Below are 19,009 nucleotides of genomic sequence, written 5' to 3' on the forward strand. Positions count from 1 at the left end.
TTCAGCATAGTATTGCGCTGTTTAGTGTACACATGTCACTCCGCAAGATTTCACAGATTTTTGATGTCGCGTAACAAGCAGGTGATTTTATGACACACCAAAAATTTTTGACGAATGGCAAAGAACCAATGGCCAAAACTACGCCGCATTGAAAATAGTGTATTCTCCTAATTTTTTATGTAGTCATGTATAAGTTGTCATTATGCGATGGATCATTTTCACCTCATTTGTTGCATAGCGTTACGAGCAGGTGCTATGTGCGTGGCCCAGAAAATTTCAACCAGTCATAAACAGCTAACCAATGCAGAAAGAAACAATGCGGAGTATTTTAACGTTATAATCACTCACATTTCATCAAGGAAGATTTGCGCTTACACTGTTCGCATAGGCGTATCTACTTGGAGGGGCTAAGCAATGTTGCAAATACAAATACAACAAATAAAACGCATATAAAATATGTGCTACACCTCTAATACCACAAGTTCTTACTTTTAAAAGAGAATTAGTGGTTGACAAGTTAACAATAATAGTAATATAATAATAGTCATAATAATAACAATACGTTAGAAATGCTATTGCGACTAGGAGCAACCAAGGCAAAATATAATATACGTGAACCTGAATATGTGCAGGAAAGTGTAGCACTGATTACGGAAAAGAAAAGGTGCGGTCATTCTTACCTACCTTAAAAACGCAATTATTAGTGAGCACCTTTAAGATATTAATGAAATTTCATTGAATGATAGAAAACTATACTATTGGGAAGGCTGCCATCGACTTAATTGTATTCATGCATGAAGTTGTGTGGTTAATGAATAAAATGTGTTGCTTGTAACACTACGACATGCATATGTATGGTTGTCCCAGTGTGTGCCACATATAACTTACTGTACTTTTTCTATAATGTTATGAAACACTGCTAAGCAAATTCTCTTTGTATATGCAAAATCACGTCAAAGTGAGTGCGACTCTCTCAATATATATCAGTGCGGCGGACGATGTGAGGGAGGCTTGCTCCCCCACTTGCGAGAAAGTTGGTATGCCACTGAGCAGCTTGCTTGTGGTTGGTGCAGTTTGTAGGGAGCAGTTAGTGGGAAGCACAAATGGTCTTATTTCAACCCATGCATTTGAATTTAAATGAGCATAAAAACTTGAAGAGCAACATAAACACTATGGATTAGAATTTCATGAAACAATGTATAGAATCATCCTTGGTAACCTTCAGCAGATATGCTCTTGCTTCATATCAACTTTAAAGTACACATGCATAGCATTCATCTTGCAGTATATGACCAGAATTGTCTCACAACAGTGTGACCATGGAGAAATGTTTAGAAATCTGCTTCATTTGTCACTGTACACAAACTGTTCCGCTATAAATGATATACTGCAGTGCAGTGAGCTCAGTGACCAGTGCTTGTGCACTTTGCATGTGTGCGCATGCATATACAGTCTCACGGATAGAAACACAAAAATTTAGGGCTAAGTAATGCAGGCAATTTCGTATCTAGCGTCAGCAGTTTGTCACATCAGAGTAATGCGGCTCTAACACTTACACCAGAGCCAATGTTACCTTTAGTGGCAACATTTGCAGCGACATGACGCGGTTATCATGAGCAAGTGCTCATAGCAGTCATACTAAAAAAAACGATGCTGCATTTCGATCCACGAGTACTGAACATTGGGAGCCATTGCCGCTTGTGATGTGCATCAATGTTGCGCATTGCGTGTTTCCTATGACACTGGTCTTGTGTAAACGTGCAATTTTTCGCAAAATGTAGGCACCACCACTTCACTGAAATGATGGATGCTGCTGCGCATTGTATCAGAAGAAAGCAACAGGGTGCATAGCCAATGCCTTGCATGACACAAACACCCAAGAGCTGCGGTGTTCACGCATTTGTGTAATTTACAGTGGGTGCCCCATACTTGCCTTTTATGGCAATGTTAATGAAAAGTGCTTTATCAGTTTTTTTTGTTTTGTTTTTGCAACGAGATCACTTCTGAAGAACCAACTCTGCACTTATTTAAATAGAAAAATGTTGCTCGTCAGCAAATAGCACGAGTCCAAACTTCCAGAGTGTTTGTCCAAATTGTCATACCATGGATTTCACGGTATCTTCGTAAAACTCCCATTGCAGGCAAATTGGAAAAAAATATTCATCTGCATGAACAGCCATTTCAGATGGCATAAGCATGTGCAGAGCAGCCTCTGAAAAATTTGCTTGAAAAATGTAGGTGTATCATAAAAATAGTTACAAAAATACTTGCTCTTATATAGAAACTTAAGAAAAATGCCTCAACATTAAACTGGTTTTGCAAAGATGCTATGCAAAAAAAATCTACCTAATGAGAACTAATTTGGCTATGCTGAACATTGGCAGTTATTTATGTCCCCCCTGATAGTTTACACTTTCAAATAGATTTCAGAGTGCACATTTGACCTACATTGTTCTCCTTACTTTACTGCCCTTTTAAATGCTTTGCATTTTACTTGTAATCTACCTAAAATCTTATTAAAGACTCTACTCCTACCTGAAGATGAGATGGAAAACTCTTGTGCGTAGATGCAACGGCAAATGTTAATACACATTTTAAAATGGCAGAACCATTATAACCCCAGCAGGCAGTTGGTTGTGTGTCTGGCACGGCAGGCCGAGGCCTTGCTGTTAGTAGCATGCTTGCTTAACTTCCAAGTAACCACTAAAGCAAGGAAATGTTCAAACAGGTGTTCAAACCTGAAAGACACAGGTTTGATCCCGGCTGCGGCAGTTGTATTTCGATGAAGCTGAAATGCTAGAGGCCTGTCTACTGAGCGATTTCATTGCATGTTAAAGAACCCTTGGGTGGTTGAAATTATCCAGAGTCCTCCACTGTGACGTGTCTCGCAGCACGAGTTGCTTTGGGACGTTAAACCCCGTAAACCAAACCGGCAATGTTTAAACACACAGACACACACGCCAGTGTACGCTAAACAATGGGCAAAGCCTGAAGGCTCAAATCTGTTTTAATTTACATTTACAAAATGGCTTTCTTGTCAGTCCTGCTAAGGGTCTCCTCTGCATGCTCAGCATGCTGCTTGAGTGTGCTGCGGACTGTGGAGTCCATGTCTGGGTCCTTGAGGAAGAAATGCCTGAGGAAGAGGCACAGCCCTTCTCTCAGAAGACGTAGCTTGGGTGCATCCGCCACTTTCAGGAATACTTTCTCGTAGACACCCTGAGGTCGGTTCAGCAGCAAGCTGCTGAACAGTGTTCGCAGGAGTTTCAGCAGCGCCGGGCTCATGTCCACAAATTGGATCGTCTGTCGGGCAGAAAATGACAAAATGGCACATTGGCGTTGATGATCTTTAAAGGCTGCTAATGCCTAGAGCCACAATTACCAGTGCATGTTTTACGCTTTAATAGGTGCCTGTGAAGTTGACGACAAAGTGCCTTGCAGAATAAGTGTAAGGCTTTCACGTAGAGGTGACCCACATTTCAGTTGCACATCTACACTGGATCATTTACACATCACAGGAAGATATATTCGGCTCACTCAAAATCCAAAACATACACACATCTCTGTTAAACATCAGTTAAATCATTCTACATCACTGTATTATTATTACAGTATACTCTTAATAAACGAAACCTGAAGGGACCAGAAAATTATGTTCCGCTTAACAGGAGTTCCATTTACTGAGAGATGAACAGGGGTGCAGAATACAAGTACGAAACTAATCATATTGGAGGCAGTTGTTCCATTTAAGCAGCAGTTCCGTTCAAGATATTCCCCTTTACTAAGAGTCCTACTGTACATATTATCTCTCTTATCTCTATCTACACAGGGCTACATGTTTACACTTCACAACATAATGAGGTTCTGAATCATGCTGGTTAATGTGTACAAGGAGTACACGAACACAGTCCAGCCTTCGCACCTTAAGAACAGCCAGTGACAGGGCCTCTTGTGACAGCAAGATGACTAGAAATTCGGCTAGATTGGCCAGAGCTGTTGGACTCAGTCGATCCAGCTCCTTGAACTTGTCCCAGACTGCGCACTGAAGGCTCATCTGAAATGGAAGTATACAGTAAAACTAGTGCTCACCCAAGTAAGAAGAAAACAAGCAGCATTTTTTTTATATGCAACACGATATCTTGGCACCTGTACAGCACAGCTCAGATAAACTATGACACAACGTGATCAAAAAGGCATTGGAAGTAAGGCCGAACAACAACATGTGATGTCTGCAAGTATAGCAATCACATTGACTATATCAGTGCTCTTTTTTCTTTCAAACTGATCATGCTTATACTGTGCAATTTGGCAATAACTTTCCTTATATCTTGACAATGCTGGTTCAGCCTGTTTAATAATTCTGACAAGACAAATTTTAATCAAAACATTGAGTCTCAGACACCTACGTAAAAACGCCGGTCTCGCTTGATGAAGAACTGGGCCAGATAGGCATAGAAAGGGTTGTGCTGCTTCTCCTTGAGCAGGCAGTGCAAAAGGACGTGACACATTTCACGCTCCTGTGTTGGAGTCAGGTTCAGATGCATGATTCTCTCACTGGCGCTCAGGTAGTCCTGTAAAAAGAATCAAAACAATACTCATGTACTACACCACCATTACTGCAACTACAGTAATGAACTTCCAAGATAAAAATACATAAACGGAAGAAGTCGCCGCTGCATCATGCAATTTGTGCATGTATAGGGCGTTTTTATTTTGGTGCACAGATAGATATTTAAGACAGGTAGACAGCTCAACTATTACATTGAGAATGAAGACAGTGTTGTTATAACAGCAGATAGCTAATGTACTAAGCTCATGCACTGGGGAGGCAAGGGGGCCATGGCCACAACTGCAGAGGAGGCATAATGTTATTGTTATCAGCCCATTTTAGTTATTATTCCTTCTTAACGAATTTTATCATCATAGTACTCACTACTCATAAATATTATTTTAATAGACAAATATTTTACACTATTTATGGCTATTATTTCTAGGTTGTTATGCAGCCCCGTGAAATCCACCGTTCACAATACATTTTTTACATTGCAAAAACAATTTGTTGACAATTCATCACCAAACGTCAGGAAGCTGTTTGGACACATCTGGCCTTTGCACTAAAACAACACTATGTGTAATCTGCAGGACGGGGGGCGTCACAAGTTCGGATTGGTCGCTTTCACTATGTCGCAAGCAGCACATGAAAGCTCATAGTATATCTCAGCTGAAGCGAGGATGAAGTGCCCTGAAAACGATGACTGCACATAGAATGACCCCACACACCAGCTTAGGAAAGCACGTGGCTGTAATTTCTGTAGCCAGGTTCCTGTTGCAAGTGCAGTTACAATATGTGATCCACGCTTAACCAAAGTGTCACGTGGCTGGTGCAAGTGAGCTTTTGTTAACATTTTTTATTTATTTTGTCGCTAATGTCAGAGGCAGTGGGAAATGGTTGGGGAGGTGGAGGAGGGCACTGTCAGGTAATAAGTGACTACTGTGGGACTGCAAGCAGGACCTATGACAGCAGACATTGGCGGGTGTTTGGCAATACGCAAGCAAATACGGCACTTGAATTTGGTCAGAAATTATTGAGGACAACATCACATGCTTTTACAGAAAGCGGATGCAACAAGCCGAGGAAGACACTTTCAAAAATGCCTGTTGCCTCTGTTAGCCAATTTACTAGCAGGAATACAGCGTTCACAATTGTTGACCTCCTACAGCATTCTTCTCATTTGAATCTTAACCCCGTTTACACCAGTTGAAATCAACACTGCATGACTGTAAATATGAAACTGAAGATCTTAGAAACAAGTGAACAAAATACATCAGCACATTGATTTCGTTACTTTCTTACCTCAGCAGTCATCATAATGCAGAAGATGTTTCTTCTGACGTCAGTGTTCATGTGGTGCTTCTGAGCCAGTTTCAAGATTTTGCTTGAAAACTCTGGCTGCACTGACGGTGTGCTTGTTTTCCTATCTGCGAAGTATATACAAAAGACCCGATTTACATTGCAATGTTACTCAGGCAGGAGACAAGCACTACATTAGCAAATACTCATGTACTATAATCTACTAAGGTTTATAATGCAGCAGCAGAGATTGGCTATAAATTGAAGTGCAGACTTATGGAAGCAAGCTATAAAATGCATCCTTTCATTTTTTATGTTGCTAGTGCATGGAACAATGGGACAGCTCATTCTCATATGGAAAATTTATTTGAACAGCTGCAACATGATAACCATGTGTGTTGGTGATCATGTATGGTGATCTTTCTTTATCTTCATATGTTAGCCATGCTGGATTTATTAAGTGAACTAATGCCGACAAGCTGAGAACACTGCAATCTCTCATAGGCAACAAGGCAGCTTCAGAATCTTAAACACTGTCAACTATTTATGACCAACAATCCACAAAGGTAAAATGAGCAAGAAGAAAGCTCACCCGATGACACCTCGTTTCCTGCCCATGCTGATCCAACTACCCACCACTTGCCCCTTTCGTGTGCCTTTAGCAGGTCCTCAAGTGAGATGTTCAGTTCTTGCAACAAACAACCTGAAACAATGGGATGAAAATGAAAAGAAAGCAAAGAGTTTACATGTAACAGAATAACCTTCCTGACAGCCATCATTTTCAACTTAGTAAAACCCGGTGACATTCTCATCTGGCACGGCATGCTGTGACACCCTACTTCCTTTCGCTTGTTCTTTCAAATTTAAATAGGTCTATGTATCTTTAAGTTACAACTGCACAATCTTGCTAAGAGCATAAAATGGCCCGAGAAATAGTGACACCAGAGTTTCGACCAATAAAAGACTCTTCGATGTATACAGCTATGACAGACTCGGTAAATTACTGTATGGCATTGATACTGACCACATGTCAGAGGCATTGAAAAACAGTTTGAGCAGCATGATAACAAGGTATTGCGACAATGTTTCATGGAAGAAAAATATTAAGTTGAGTACTGTAACCGCTTGAAATTTCAAGCGTGACTCAAATAGTTCTTTCCATTGGATTCACACTAGAAGGCTGTTTTTCTCAAATATTTATGTTTCCTGAAATGAAGCAATTTCAGTATTTGAACAACCCTACATAAAAGACCAAAAATTATGCGCAGCTTCAACTAACTCAATGTCGCAAAGGCTGATTAAACAGTGGAGCTGATGACACCAGTTTTAGCTTGGCCATTGCCGAACATTCCAGAACGAATGCGAGACCCTCGGCTTTTCCAGGATGGCTATCAGCTGGTCCTCCTCTACACACCACCTGCTCCGCTTCCGCCATAGCTTCACCTTTGCTCTCCTCCTCTCTACCCAGCTTCACCCTCTCCACGTCGTTACCCTTTTTCAACCAGGCTCAACTAGCTACAATAAGCTCCCCTCTCCCCCACTTAGCTTTATCCATGCTCTATCTCTCATCAGGCTCTGCTCTCGCAGCTGGGCTAGAAAGTGCAGACGACAGATCCCCAGGGATTTACCTCGGCCTTAAAGGGACACTAAAGGCAAATATTAAGTCGACGTTGATTGTTGAAATAGCGGTCCAGAAACCTCGTAGTGCTGCTTTTGTGCCAAGGAAGTGCTTATTTTGAAATAAAATCATGTTTCAGTGGTCCGCATCGCGTTAGCGCACTTCAAATCACCCGCCTGAAATCAGTCTTTCACACGTCACTGCTGCCGTGCCCAACGTTGCCCGCCTTTACTGCGCGGTGGCGTGCACACCATTCGGGCATCCGGCAACATCACATGCATGCGGCATTTTGTTGAACTTTGTGTCAGAGTGACTTTCACGAGCGCGCAAAACACACGCGGCAGTACGCAATACCGAAACTACCACTGAGGTGCGACCGCGTGAGCGAAGCAGGGCGCCGGGCGAAGCGCAGTTTGGCGAAAACGGAACCTTTGAACCACGCGCGCCGTTCCCCATGGCAACACCAAAGAGGTTCTTTTTTCCATGAATCAAACAGAAATAAACAAGCAGCATTTTATTACATCTCTTGATGCACGGAAGGTTCTTTTTTTATTGCAGCTAGTTTGATTACGAGTGATTAATTGTAGGTGGACTTTCACGTCATCAAGATCATTTCCAAAATGTCCCGCTTGTGGTGCTCATCGTGTGATACATTTAGCTTAATTTCTCGGTAAGTAGGGCACTGCTGTTGATAATATAGCCATTTTAGACATTGTCATACATTGAGCTTTCACTCTGATATAAACTGTTATTTGTCTTTAGTGTCCCTTTAAACAGTGCCGCTGTTAAAACGTGCATCAGTAGTGCTATTCAACTATGAAACCGGGGCATAACACTAATGTGTACTACAGCTGCCCATATATGTGGCTGAAATGCTAGTTATGCAACGTGCGACTGATATGCTTGCTTCATCCTCGGAGTGAAATGTCAACTTAACAATGTATGCTGTAGTATGTACACATCTTACTCACCCTTTCGAAACAGCCCTCTAAGAACTTTAGATGCATGCTCCACCATGCTGGGGTCACAGTTCGGGATCTTCTGTATGTTGTTATTTCTGACAGCATTTAGTATGTCCATCATGAATCTTTTTCTGGAGCTGAAAACGCATTTTTGAAGAATCGCAGTCAATTAGTGAACCATGGTACACTCGACGAAAAGGCAAAGAGGACAGAAAGCCATCACTGATTTACGCGGTGGGCAGCGAAGATTTATTATTAAATGAATTACAGTGGGAAGATGTTTTGTTGTAATCAGGCAAATGCACAGTAGGGCATTAAGCCGTACTTTTTGAACTTTTTAAATACTTATTCACTGCACATCTCTTGCTTTGCTAATCAAATGCACATTCCTGCCATGTAGCCATGTAGTGTGCACAGACATTTCTAAAGCTTTAAGCTTCAACACAGCCAAAGCTAGCCAATCCGCAGCATATAGTACAACGTACATATTTTATTTTTATGTGAGAAACAACTTTCATGCTTACTCTTGGGCTCCGACAGTGTCTTGAGCACTCTTGCGTTGCAAGAGGACCACAACTTCCTTTAGGGCCATAGGGTCATGTTTTCGAAGGGCGAATCCAACACCTAAAAAAGACATCACATGAGGCAAATTACATAAGCAAATATTGCAAGAAGTAAGAAAGCTTTCCTTTCTGTTACAAAGTATGAGTGATACACCACTTTCCTCACTGCAAGAAGTAGTCTGAAAACCTGACTGACGCTGCCTTTAGGTATTTCATGCATAAAATTTAGTATAATGATGCGGTTTACTGCATTGAACCTATACTCAGCTACCAATATCTGTGTGACTAATTGCAGCATAATAAATACATCAGTCCACTTAGATGAACTCCAAACCTGTTTTCACGTTTCCTTCTTTCACAGAAAAATGCACTCATGTACAAATGCATACAGGTTATAACAAGTAACACTACAACAAGGAAGCCAATAAAGCATGATTAATAATTGTCATCATTTGTCTAATTTGTGTCCACTGAAAAACTAAGGCCTGTCATAGCCATCTCTAATTATGCCTGCCTTGCACCAGATGAACCTCACTTTTTTTTTCATCACAATGTCCAGGTCTCTGACATCCTCAACTGTTATTGTCCTTCTCTTGACATGCATAGTTACTCTATTATACGACCAGTTAGGTATGTGCTCGTTAACATATTCAACAGTAACACAATACAATAAGGATACTAACAACGCAGTATGAGAAGAATGGTCTCCACGTCTTTTTCGCTGAAGGTCTCAGCCAATTTTCGTATGATGTCGTAGACAATTCTTGAGTGAACCACCTGAAAAGGAGACATTTTAGTCCAATAAAGTGCCAGTGAGCTTGCCAAGTTTCAAAGCAATTTCAGTAAAATCATTCGAGTACGAGGTTTGCAGACTGCAAACAAGATATTTAATTTTACTCATATCTTCTGGCAACGTGTGAAAATACAATCTTTAAAGTGCCAGTAAACATGCCCCGACTCTTTCTTTCTTCCCATCTACATACTTGCCAAGTTTGGAGAAACAGAATCCGGGAGATCTACTCAACGGGTGGGGGGTATAAAATATGTCGAGCGCGGGAGGGGGGGGGGGTAAAAAGTATGCCGACCGGGGGGGGGGGGGGGGGGGTACTGCGATAGCAATTATATGGACACTGTCAGCGGGATTTTGCGGGCGCCGCTGATCTGTACCGAGTGCAAACCGATAACATCGCTTACACATCGTCTGTTTCACGTGCGAGTAAAAGCGCGCTAGCGCTAGGCACGAACGCGGTTGAACCAGGATAAAACGACCCGGCCGTCACCGTCGCGCGAAGGGCACATGCGACAACATCGCTCCGCCTGCGAGGCCTGTTGTCGCTTGCTTACCAGTTATTTCGTCGGGCAAGATATTGTGTCTACAGGAACGCATCATCTACGAAATATTAACGGCTGATATAACCAATAACACATTTAGGATGTGGCCAGACAACTTTGCTCATGTGCCCAGACAAAGCACTGGACGCGCGAGGCAAAACTGGATTTCCGGGAGATTTTCCTATGACCCGTACAACCGGGAGAAACCTTCAAAATCCGGGAGTCTTCCGGGTAATCCGGGAGACTTGGCAGGTATGCATCTACGAAGCAAGCTACTCAAAACGTACACAACAGCAGTGGTTTGTTTTTTGCATTTCAGACAAAATGAAGATGAAGAAATATAGAAGTATGTTGAATTGCAGAAAATTGCCTTCCATGAGAATGTTAATACAGAAAAAGAAGGAGAAGAAAAAATAATGGAGAGGCAGACTTACCTTGAAGACGAAGAGGTATGATATAAACAAAGCGCAGTTGTCAACTTCCTTCCCATTGCTGCTACCTTGTTGCTGCTCATACAATTCATTGAACTTCTCAGCCATGTCCTGGAGTATCTGTGCACCTAATAAAAAAGCAAAAGCAAGTCTATTTAATTTGTGCTGGCAATATACACATTTGCACAAAGATGTGCATACAATGAGGCACTGAAATGTCCTTAAGGTACCATGGGTAGAATGCTGCAAGAGGATCAGAGGAAGTTTTAAACTTGATTACAAGTTCACGTTTAGTGAAGTTCTAAGAAGTGGGACATGTGGGCTGCTGTACTTTGAGAGCAATGAAAGATGAACGGGCAGGGAATCTTTTTCTTTCTCAACCCTCTGGTTGATCGATGTTCAAGAGAAGTCCAGCCCACACACACACATGAATTTCTTTTTAAATTAAGAAAAATTATGACTAATTAATGCAATAAGGATAATTAGTGTTGTAAGGCAGTCATTCTTCCTTGAAGCCATTTTGCAATCAACACCAAAGTCCCGTGATGCAGAGTTCAAAAGAACTTAAGGGGAGACGTGGGTCTTGAAAAGTGTGTTTTTAATACTTGGGTGAACGGAATGAAATTTAATACACTTATTCAGTTTTTTCAGAAGATTCCAAATCTCTGAGTAGATTTTTGATAGCTGCATTAGAACAAAAGATATGCTAGTTCTACAACGTTTTCTAGCACAATTCTTACGGGGATTTTTGACAACTTCTTTTTGTCAAACACAAAAGCAAAGTATGCGGCAAGATTGCCAGAAAGCTGGTCTAGCCGATGATGCTATTTATTTTCTTATAATGTTGTTTACCAAATGATAATTCTCGATAATCATAAAGTGTATGAAGCGAAAATTTTTCACTCATATTTGCATCCGTTTATTTTGCATTCGAAGTTCGATGAAAACAATCAAATTAGCATCATCGGCTAGAGGGGCTCTCTGGCAGTCTTGCTGCATATTTTGGTTTTGTGTTTGACAAAGCAAAGTTGCCAAAAAGTACCGTAAGAAATATGCTCTCAAAAATTGCATAACTTTTGTTCTAATGCAGATAATAAAAATCTACTTGAAGATTTGGAATCTGCAGAAAAAACTGAATAAGTGTACTGAATTTCATTCAGTTAACCCAACTAATAAAAAAAAATTTTTCAAGACCCACGTCTCCCCTTAAAGAACGTATCGGCTTGGGCTTTTTATCCCCGTCCACCACACAGGATAATGGGAGACATGAGAAATACTGACAGTCCATAAGCTTTGTTGCATAATTTGCAGTATAAAAAGAATACCCGCAACAAAATTTTAGTATAACAATTTTCTGGGTGGATGGCACAAACCAATCTATGTGGACTGGTTTTGCCCACTTGACGTAGGTTCTTATGTTTCTTTAATTGCAGCTGTGAGGGGGAACCTATACACAAAATTTAATTAATTGCTCATTTAACTTTACTTTTTCCGACACGGCCAACTTTTTTCAAAGAGCCTTCCCAGAAAATTTGAGCTTTCTTTCACTTTCTCAAACCTTCTTAGAAAGTTCACCTCGCTCGATGCAGACGTTTTAGCCATAGCCACTGGCAACTGTGGTACAACATGGAAAGGTACGACTACTACATCATGCTTCATCTTTCTGCACTGTTTAAGCGCAATGCGATCTGAATGTTTAACACTAACCTACTTCGGTTCCCACGTTGCAGTGCAAGTATGCGACAAGCATCGCATGCTCCATCACAAGACGCTCCGGAGTCAAGAAAGGTGCAATGATCGACTCAGACAGACAAAGATTCAAGGTAGAGTTGACATCTGAAATGAGAAGAAGCAAGATGTCACATCATCACTGTGGACACCGAATGAGTCAGGAAATGCACTAATAAAGAAAACCCATACCATTGTTGCTGTGCTTTTTGTACAGCTCCTCCATCTCCATTCCTATAGGCTGTACTGTGGTTTCGCTTAGTCTGAGAAAAAAAAACAAACACACAAAACCGAAATTCAGATAACATGAATTTTATTGATCAGTTATTCCTTTCAGTATTGCTATCCCATCACTTGCTACTCACTGGCCTATACTAGAGCTGAAGTCAAAGATAACATAGTGCCTGCATATCTATCCGCAAAATACAACTCTGTATACAAGTGAATACTCTCACAAAGAGAAAATCCAAGTTACTAGAGTTTTAGCTTGCCTGCAAAGTCCTTAAGAGCTTCCGTATTACTGGGCTACCAGAGATGCAAGTGCAAGTTGCCGTGTCTATGGCACCATCCGGTCGGGCCATTAAACGTATTCTATTTCACTGCTGGTGTAAATCTTGGCAGCAGTGTGACTGCATACATGTTGCTGTTTTAAGTACTACATTTCCCTTACCTTAGGTAAAATTATACATTTTGCGCAGCTACATAGATTCATACGCAACATAAGCATCCCACACTTGGTTGCCAACAGTGCCAGATTTTGCAGAACTGTACTGTAGATCTATTGGAGAGTCCAGAGTCCTAACCAAGCTTTGCTGGGACACCAACAAAAACTCGAATAAGGTCTGGTGCTTAGCTCTGTGATCCCCTACAATGCTGATGCATTGCAGCCAAAACCTATAAAATAATTTAATGTTAAAAATGAAATATTCACCTATGTATGCTGCTGCAACTGAGCAGAATGTTAACTGCAGCGGCACTAACCTTGAATCTGTCTTTATCTTCTCGTCAGCAACACACTACTGGAAAGAACATTCTGTATTTATTCATTATGACACATGCAATACTATTTGTCAGTTGTAGCACAGGCAGCTCACAAGTGCACATGAACACAAGGTAGGTTTTACCATGTATTCCATATGTTGAATTCTAATGGCGAATTCAGAGTGACATGCTCACTCCACAACTAAGCACTCCCTTCTGATGCAAAGCAGCTCCTTATCTGTAATTAGTACACAATCCACCTGCAAAGCATGGTGAGAGAGCAGATGTGCTATGCCGTATCAATGGTTAGCAAGGATACCTTGCCTGTGGTTATCCACTCCCACTCTTCGCTGACAGCATGGGTGCAACATTCTGCTGAATGCCTGCTTGTAGCAGCAACTCTAGTGTCGCTGTCTGTGTCCTATTCGTCACATTGTGTAGAACTTAATCCATTTGAACTGAGGTTCTTGCTGAGCAGGAAAAGCAATGCCACACGGCGTGACAAGTCGCCACTGGCGACCGCTACAAAGCAATGAATACCATGGCACTGCCAAGTTTGGCATACAGCACGCAAACGGAAAGGCACGTGTGAAAGAAATACCTCATGCAAAGTTCCAGCCCACTCCACTGATTTTTACAGAGCAGCTTTGGCTACTTTGTAGAGTGGTCGTGGCTCAGAATTTACTCTTAATCTATCATATCTAGAATATGCGATGTGAACCCTTACTCTGTTCTTGAATTGCACTTGCTCCAAAGAGAGCAGAAAATGTTGAATACTCTGCCATTGTAATTCAATGATGGATATTAACAACATCCCACATATCTACAGTTCGGAAATTTGTACACATACCTGTTCAGTAAGCCTTTAACTTGTTTCTTAAGCCTGGCCAGCTCCTCTTTCTTCGCTGAGCTAAGGTTGATGCCTTGGAGTCTCTTGGCGGGCGGGACATATTTCTGTGACACCACGTTGCCATCCTTATCGCGCAACCGTCCATATATATCTTCCCACGTGCCATCTGAAGATGTGGCACATTGCTTGGCTGTATTTTGGGATTGCCCCTCACCAAGTGTTTTTGATCCAACTAGTGCTTCTTCCTCTTCTCCTGAGCTTCCACTTTCATCGTCAAATGAGATTTCATCTTCATCATCTTCTTCTGGAGTGTTCTTGCAGCTTTTGCTTTTGTCAACTAATTCGTTAGGCTTTGTCGTACCTGACAGTTTAGCAGCAAGTCACCCTTTTTGGTGATGTCTGGGCACGATTTTCAAGCAACTGTGTTTTTCCTGCCCTTTCACGCCGTGGGTCAGAGACCATGCCGGAAGAGCTGTTCTCAGAATCGAATGATTCATCTTCAGAGCCAAGTTCGTCACCACTGTTGTCTTCACCACTGTAACCTACTAGCTTCCTCATCACTGACGACGTCTTCATCAAACTCGTCACCTCCTTCCACATCTTCACCAGCATCTTCGTCACTACATCCTCATCAATGTCGTCATCATCACTGATTTCATCATCTTCACTACTCCGATATTCAGCACTAGGCAGTCCTTTCGCAGCTGATGCTTTGTGTGAAAGCTCATAATCATCATCATCGCTAAATTCGTTTTCACTTCCTTCACTGTCTGAATGAGTCCTCTGTTTCTTCCCAGCACTTAAAGATCTACTCTCCTCCAACTTTCTTTTTCTTTTAGCAGGGTTCACATACACATTGGTGTCATCATTGTCACTTTCCTCGTGGGTGTTCTGGTATTTCTTGTCCGCAACTTCTAGGAGATCTGTGACTCGTTAGTGAAGGATTTGCTCGTCGAAATGCTCAGTTCACTGAATTTCAAGCTATTATGCCAACACACACACTGCAAGAAATCAAGTTACAACCAACCACCACATAAAAAAAAACATATTAAAGTTCAGTTCTACTAATGCAATGCTTAACACTGTCGGCGGCAGTGCAAGTGACAAAACAGTGCCGAGTGGATGAACACAATAAACATAACAAGTATTTAGCTGGATAGAATTTCGGATGCCAATGCATTTATTTCTCAAGGCTGCAGCATAAGTTGATCACGCACTGCACTTTATACTTTAGTGCTAACCAAAACGATGTTAAGCAGAGCGTGTCAACGGTTGTCCATGAAGGAGTACTTGCGATTACCCAGGCTCCTATCCTAGTAATTAAAGGGGAACTGCAGTGATATTGAGAAAGCTTGTTAGGCTTCACTGATAGCACCAACACTAAGTGACGATTGCAAGGCACTTCACGCAATGGCCTTAATCTCAACTGCAGCACTAAATTGATCAATGGTTAAAAAACTTGAGGCAGATCCAAGTACATTTTTGAATCTATGTAAAGTGAAGCTATTGTGAAAAGTGGTAATTAAATGCTATAAAACTTCATTTTTTGCAAGACTTTTGCAGCATAGTGAGAGCATGTCCGCACAATTAATCAGCAAGGCACTTTATGGCAATACACAACTGCATGGTTAGGCAAGTCCGAGAGGAATTGCAAAGAAACTGTTAATGCAATTTGCAACTTATGTTTGCAAAATATTGCGAGTCTTGGGGAAACAAATTGTGCCATTACATTTGACAGCAATTTTAATTATTTTTTAAACATAATACAGCCGTGCACAAGGTTGAAAATGACATCGCTAAAAGCTGACCATATAAGACACTGATATCCACCTTGAAGAAGCTGGTAGCTATAGAAGTGACGAAATGGCCTTTAAGATTGGACCACAAGCCGCCCAATTTAAAAGATCACAGTAGTACTATCAACAAGTTATGCAAGCTTGGAAACCATGGGGTGAGCCAAACTGATGCTATATAGCATCAGTGTGGGCGCTATTGGTACCATTCCAAGCAGTGGAAGAATGGACTGCTGTGCAACCAACTTTTGCATCCCTAATTTGCATTTAGGCAAGAGACCTCGCAGATGCCCACATGGATTATCAGGGTTCAAGGAATTTCTAGTCCAGCACTGCGACTACTGACTCTGGCAAATAAACACAATAGTTATTGAGTTTATTTTAAACTAAGAAATGCTTTTTTTTGATAACTCAAAACACAGAATGATGCTTGATTCATTCAGTGTCTGCATACTGTAAAATCCCAAGCAACCCACCCCAGCATGTCGAAATTACAGAATTACTGGCAAAGTGGAGGGAGGGAGAAGGGAAGCACTTTTCCGGAACGGCACCATAATTCATTCAAGATTTTGTTTTACTGGTGGCAGGCAAAAGCTAAGTGGGAATGCAGCTTTTATTTTTCATACTTACTCTCCATAAACTTTTGACAACTGTGCATTCAACACAAAGACTGTTGGCATGGTGATGAGTGCAAGAAGGATACAGTCCAGGCCCTCGTCAATGAATGACTTGGGCATATTCTTGTTCTTTCGCTTGTTGAGGAACAGCAACTTCTCCATCTGTTTGATAACTCTATCTTCTTGCTTGTTGTCATCACGAAGGTTCTTTTTGCGAACTGCTTCCTGCTCCTATGGGATGAGAAAAGTCGATGTCAGCTTTCAGAAACAGGCAGAAGTGCAGCACTTGCAGATAACTGGTGATGAGCGATTTGTTACTGTATGGCCAGTTACATACCTACAGCATGTATTAAGGAATGACACAGTGAGCAAAATGATGCACATAATCAGTAGAGCTGGCTCCCAGTAGTTTAAACTTTTGGGAGTCGGGTAGCCTGAAAATGCAGTCACCACAATTACAATTTACAGTAACCAACTAAACAGCCAGGCTGTTGTTGATGGTTTAGAGTGAGACTCGAGCTCGTCAGGCAGCTCTACAGGGGCACATTAGCATGTTCTTGCCTCTAGCTACACAATGTGCTATGCTAATACAGCCATGTCATCACTTGCAGTGCAACAGCTGATAGTCATGCTACACCAATGTGATATAAACTTACGCAATACTTCAGTCAACCACTACAGACATTTCCACAGAAGGCTCTATGGGCGCCGCCATAATCCCCTCTGGGCTAGGGTAAATCCCCCCAAAATGCACTGCTGAGGCAGTGATGTCAGCCTTTGTACTCCCGTGCCTCAGCCCAGCATGGAGGTGTTTTTTCTATCCTGTGAAAAGGTCTTAGCTGTTGAACTTCAACAGCATGTTCAGTTAATTAATCCATTCTGGCTTTCTAAGAAAGGCCACAGCATTGAAACAGAAAAACAGATCATAAAAGCACTGTCAATAGGCCTTTAGCAGAGCATATGTATAGGTGTTTGATATTCAAAATATTGCACATGCTAACAAATGCAAACACAACACGGTGCCACAGAACCGTTGCTCAGTTCGGCAGTAGCCAGTTACTCACTCGTGTCGCATTATGCAAAATTGTGTTCTGTGTTCATTCAAACGGTAAGATGCCATGCACTTGACAAAGAAAATTTACTAGATAAAGCTTTGTGCTACTGTAAGTAGTGCAGGTGCCTGTAAAGATACACTAGACGAAACATTACTGAAAGCTTACACGCTTGGTTGGTTTCTTCAATGCAGGCTCCTCCTGTTTAGACTGTTTCGCACGGTGGTCTTTAGCAAGGGTCTTGTCATCACTTGTTGGTTTCTGGGTGATGTGGAGCTTTTGGCATATCCTCTCCATCTCTTTTTGGATGATTCCCTACAAACCAAGAGCATAGGATTTAGCAGAACAGAGCAAAAGCACCAGAATTTCACCTTAAGCTCTCGTATGTCTTGCTTTAATCCCTAAAATTCTCTTCTTTCGTTGCTTCAATCTAGATTTATTTGTTCTCAGCGAGCGCGACTAATTTTGTTTCAGCTCTCTTCATGTCTTAGCAAGGCCAAACGGTGGATACAGGGATACAGCTGTACCAACGTTTCATTTACAACGTTTTACGTATTGGGCAGCAGTATTCAACGAGATAATTTATCCCAAGCTTTCCAGTGCTGCCTGTGATTGGTAGTACAGAAGTTCGCGATGATGCCAGTTGGCCCCCCACCTGCCTGTTTTACTCGCAGCTAGACTAGTGAGTCAGGCAAACTGACACGATAACTATGAAAACGAAAGCACTAACAAATGTACTGACAGCAAGATAACCTGAGCGCCTTCAGGTGTCAGATCAACTTCCACACACGCTCCTTCGGGAATTTCAGTTTTCACTTGAGCTTACCACGACACAGGGGCATGCAATTGCGAGGTGGAAGAGATCACGTTGTCCTACCTTATTCTTCATGTGAAATGCGTGTCGTCGAACTTTTTTCTCCGATCTCTCCAGCTTACGTCGCTTCTTTCTCGAGAGTCTTGAAACGTCAACACCGTGCGTTGGTGGCGGCGCGTTCGCACGCATCTCGCCTCTCACATTACGACTGCGCTTCATGTTTGTATTGTGATTCACTCGCGAATACTTCACGTACGCGACGGAATCACATAGCACAGAAACGATGACACGACACTGTTATGTCACTTCGGCTGCGAGCATCTAAACGCACACCACGCTTTCAGATTCAGAATGGGCGCAGCCATATTGGCAATATTGGCCCACGGTGTGCACTGTGCTGCCATCTATTCACCGCAGTCG

General features: G+C 41.9%; 1 protein-coding gene across 1 annotated transcript; it reads right to left on the reverse strand.

Moving 5' to 3' along the window:
- Window positions 1–2,988: 2,988 nt before the first annotated feature.
- On the reverse strand, window positions 2,989–18,963 carry LOC119387866 (nucleolar MIF4G domain-containing protein 1-like). Its single transcript, XM_037655420.2, is given in 16 exon segments — window positions 2,989–3,300; window positions 3,920–4,051; window positions 4,404–4,568; window positions 5,852–5,976; window positions 6,441–6,551; window positions 8,438–8,565; window positions 8,953–9,052; window positions 9,675–9,768; window positions 10,758–10,882; window positions 12,462–12,590; window positions 12,675–12,745; window positions 14,314–14,696; window positions 14,698–15,236; window positions 16,810–16,954; window positions 17,944–18,090; window positions 18,653–18,963. Coding segments are annotated over 16 exon segments (2,832 nt in total). The 5' UTR covers window positions 18,809–18,963; the 3' UTR covers window positions 2,989–3,018.
- Between the last annotated feature and the right edge of the window lie 46 nt (window positions 18,964–19,009).

This window comes from Rhipicephalus sanguineus, chromosome 3 (genome assembly GCF_013339695.2).
Source record: "Rhipicephalus sanguineus isolate Rsan-2018 chromosome 3, BIME_Rsan_1.4, whole genome shotgun sequence".
NCBI lineage: Eukaryota > Metazoa > Arthropoda > Arachnida > Ixodida > Ixodidae > Rhipicephalus > Rhipicephalus sanguineus.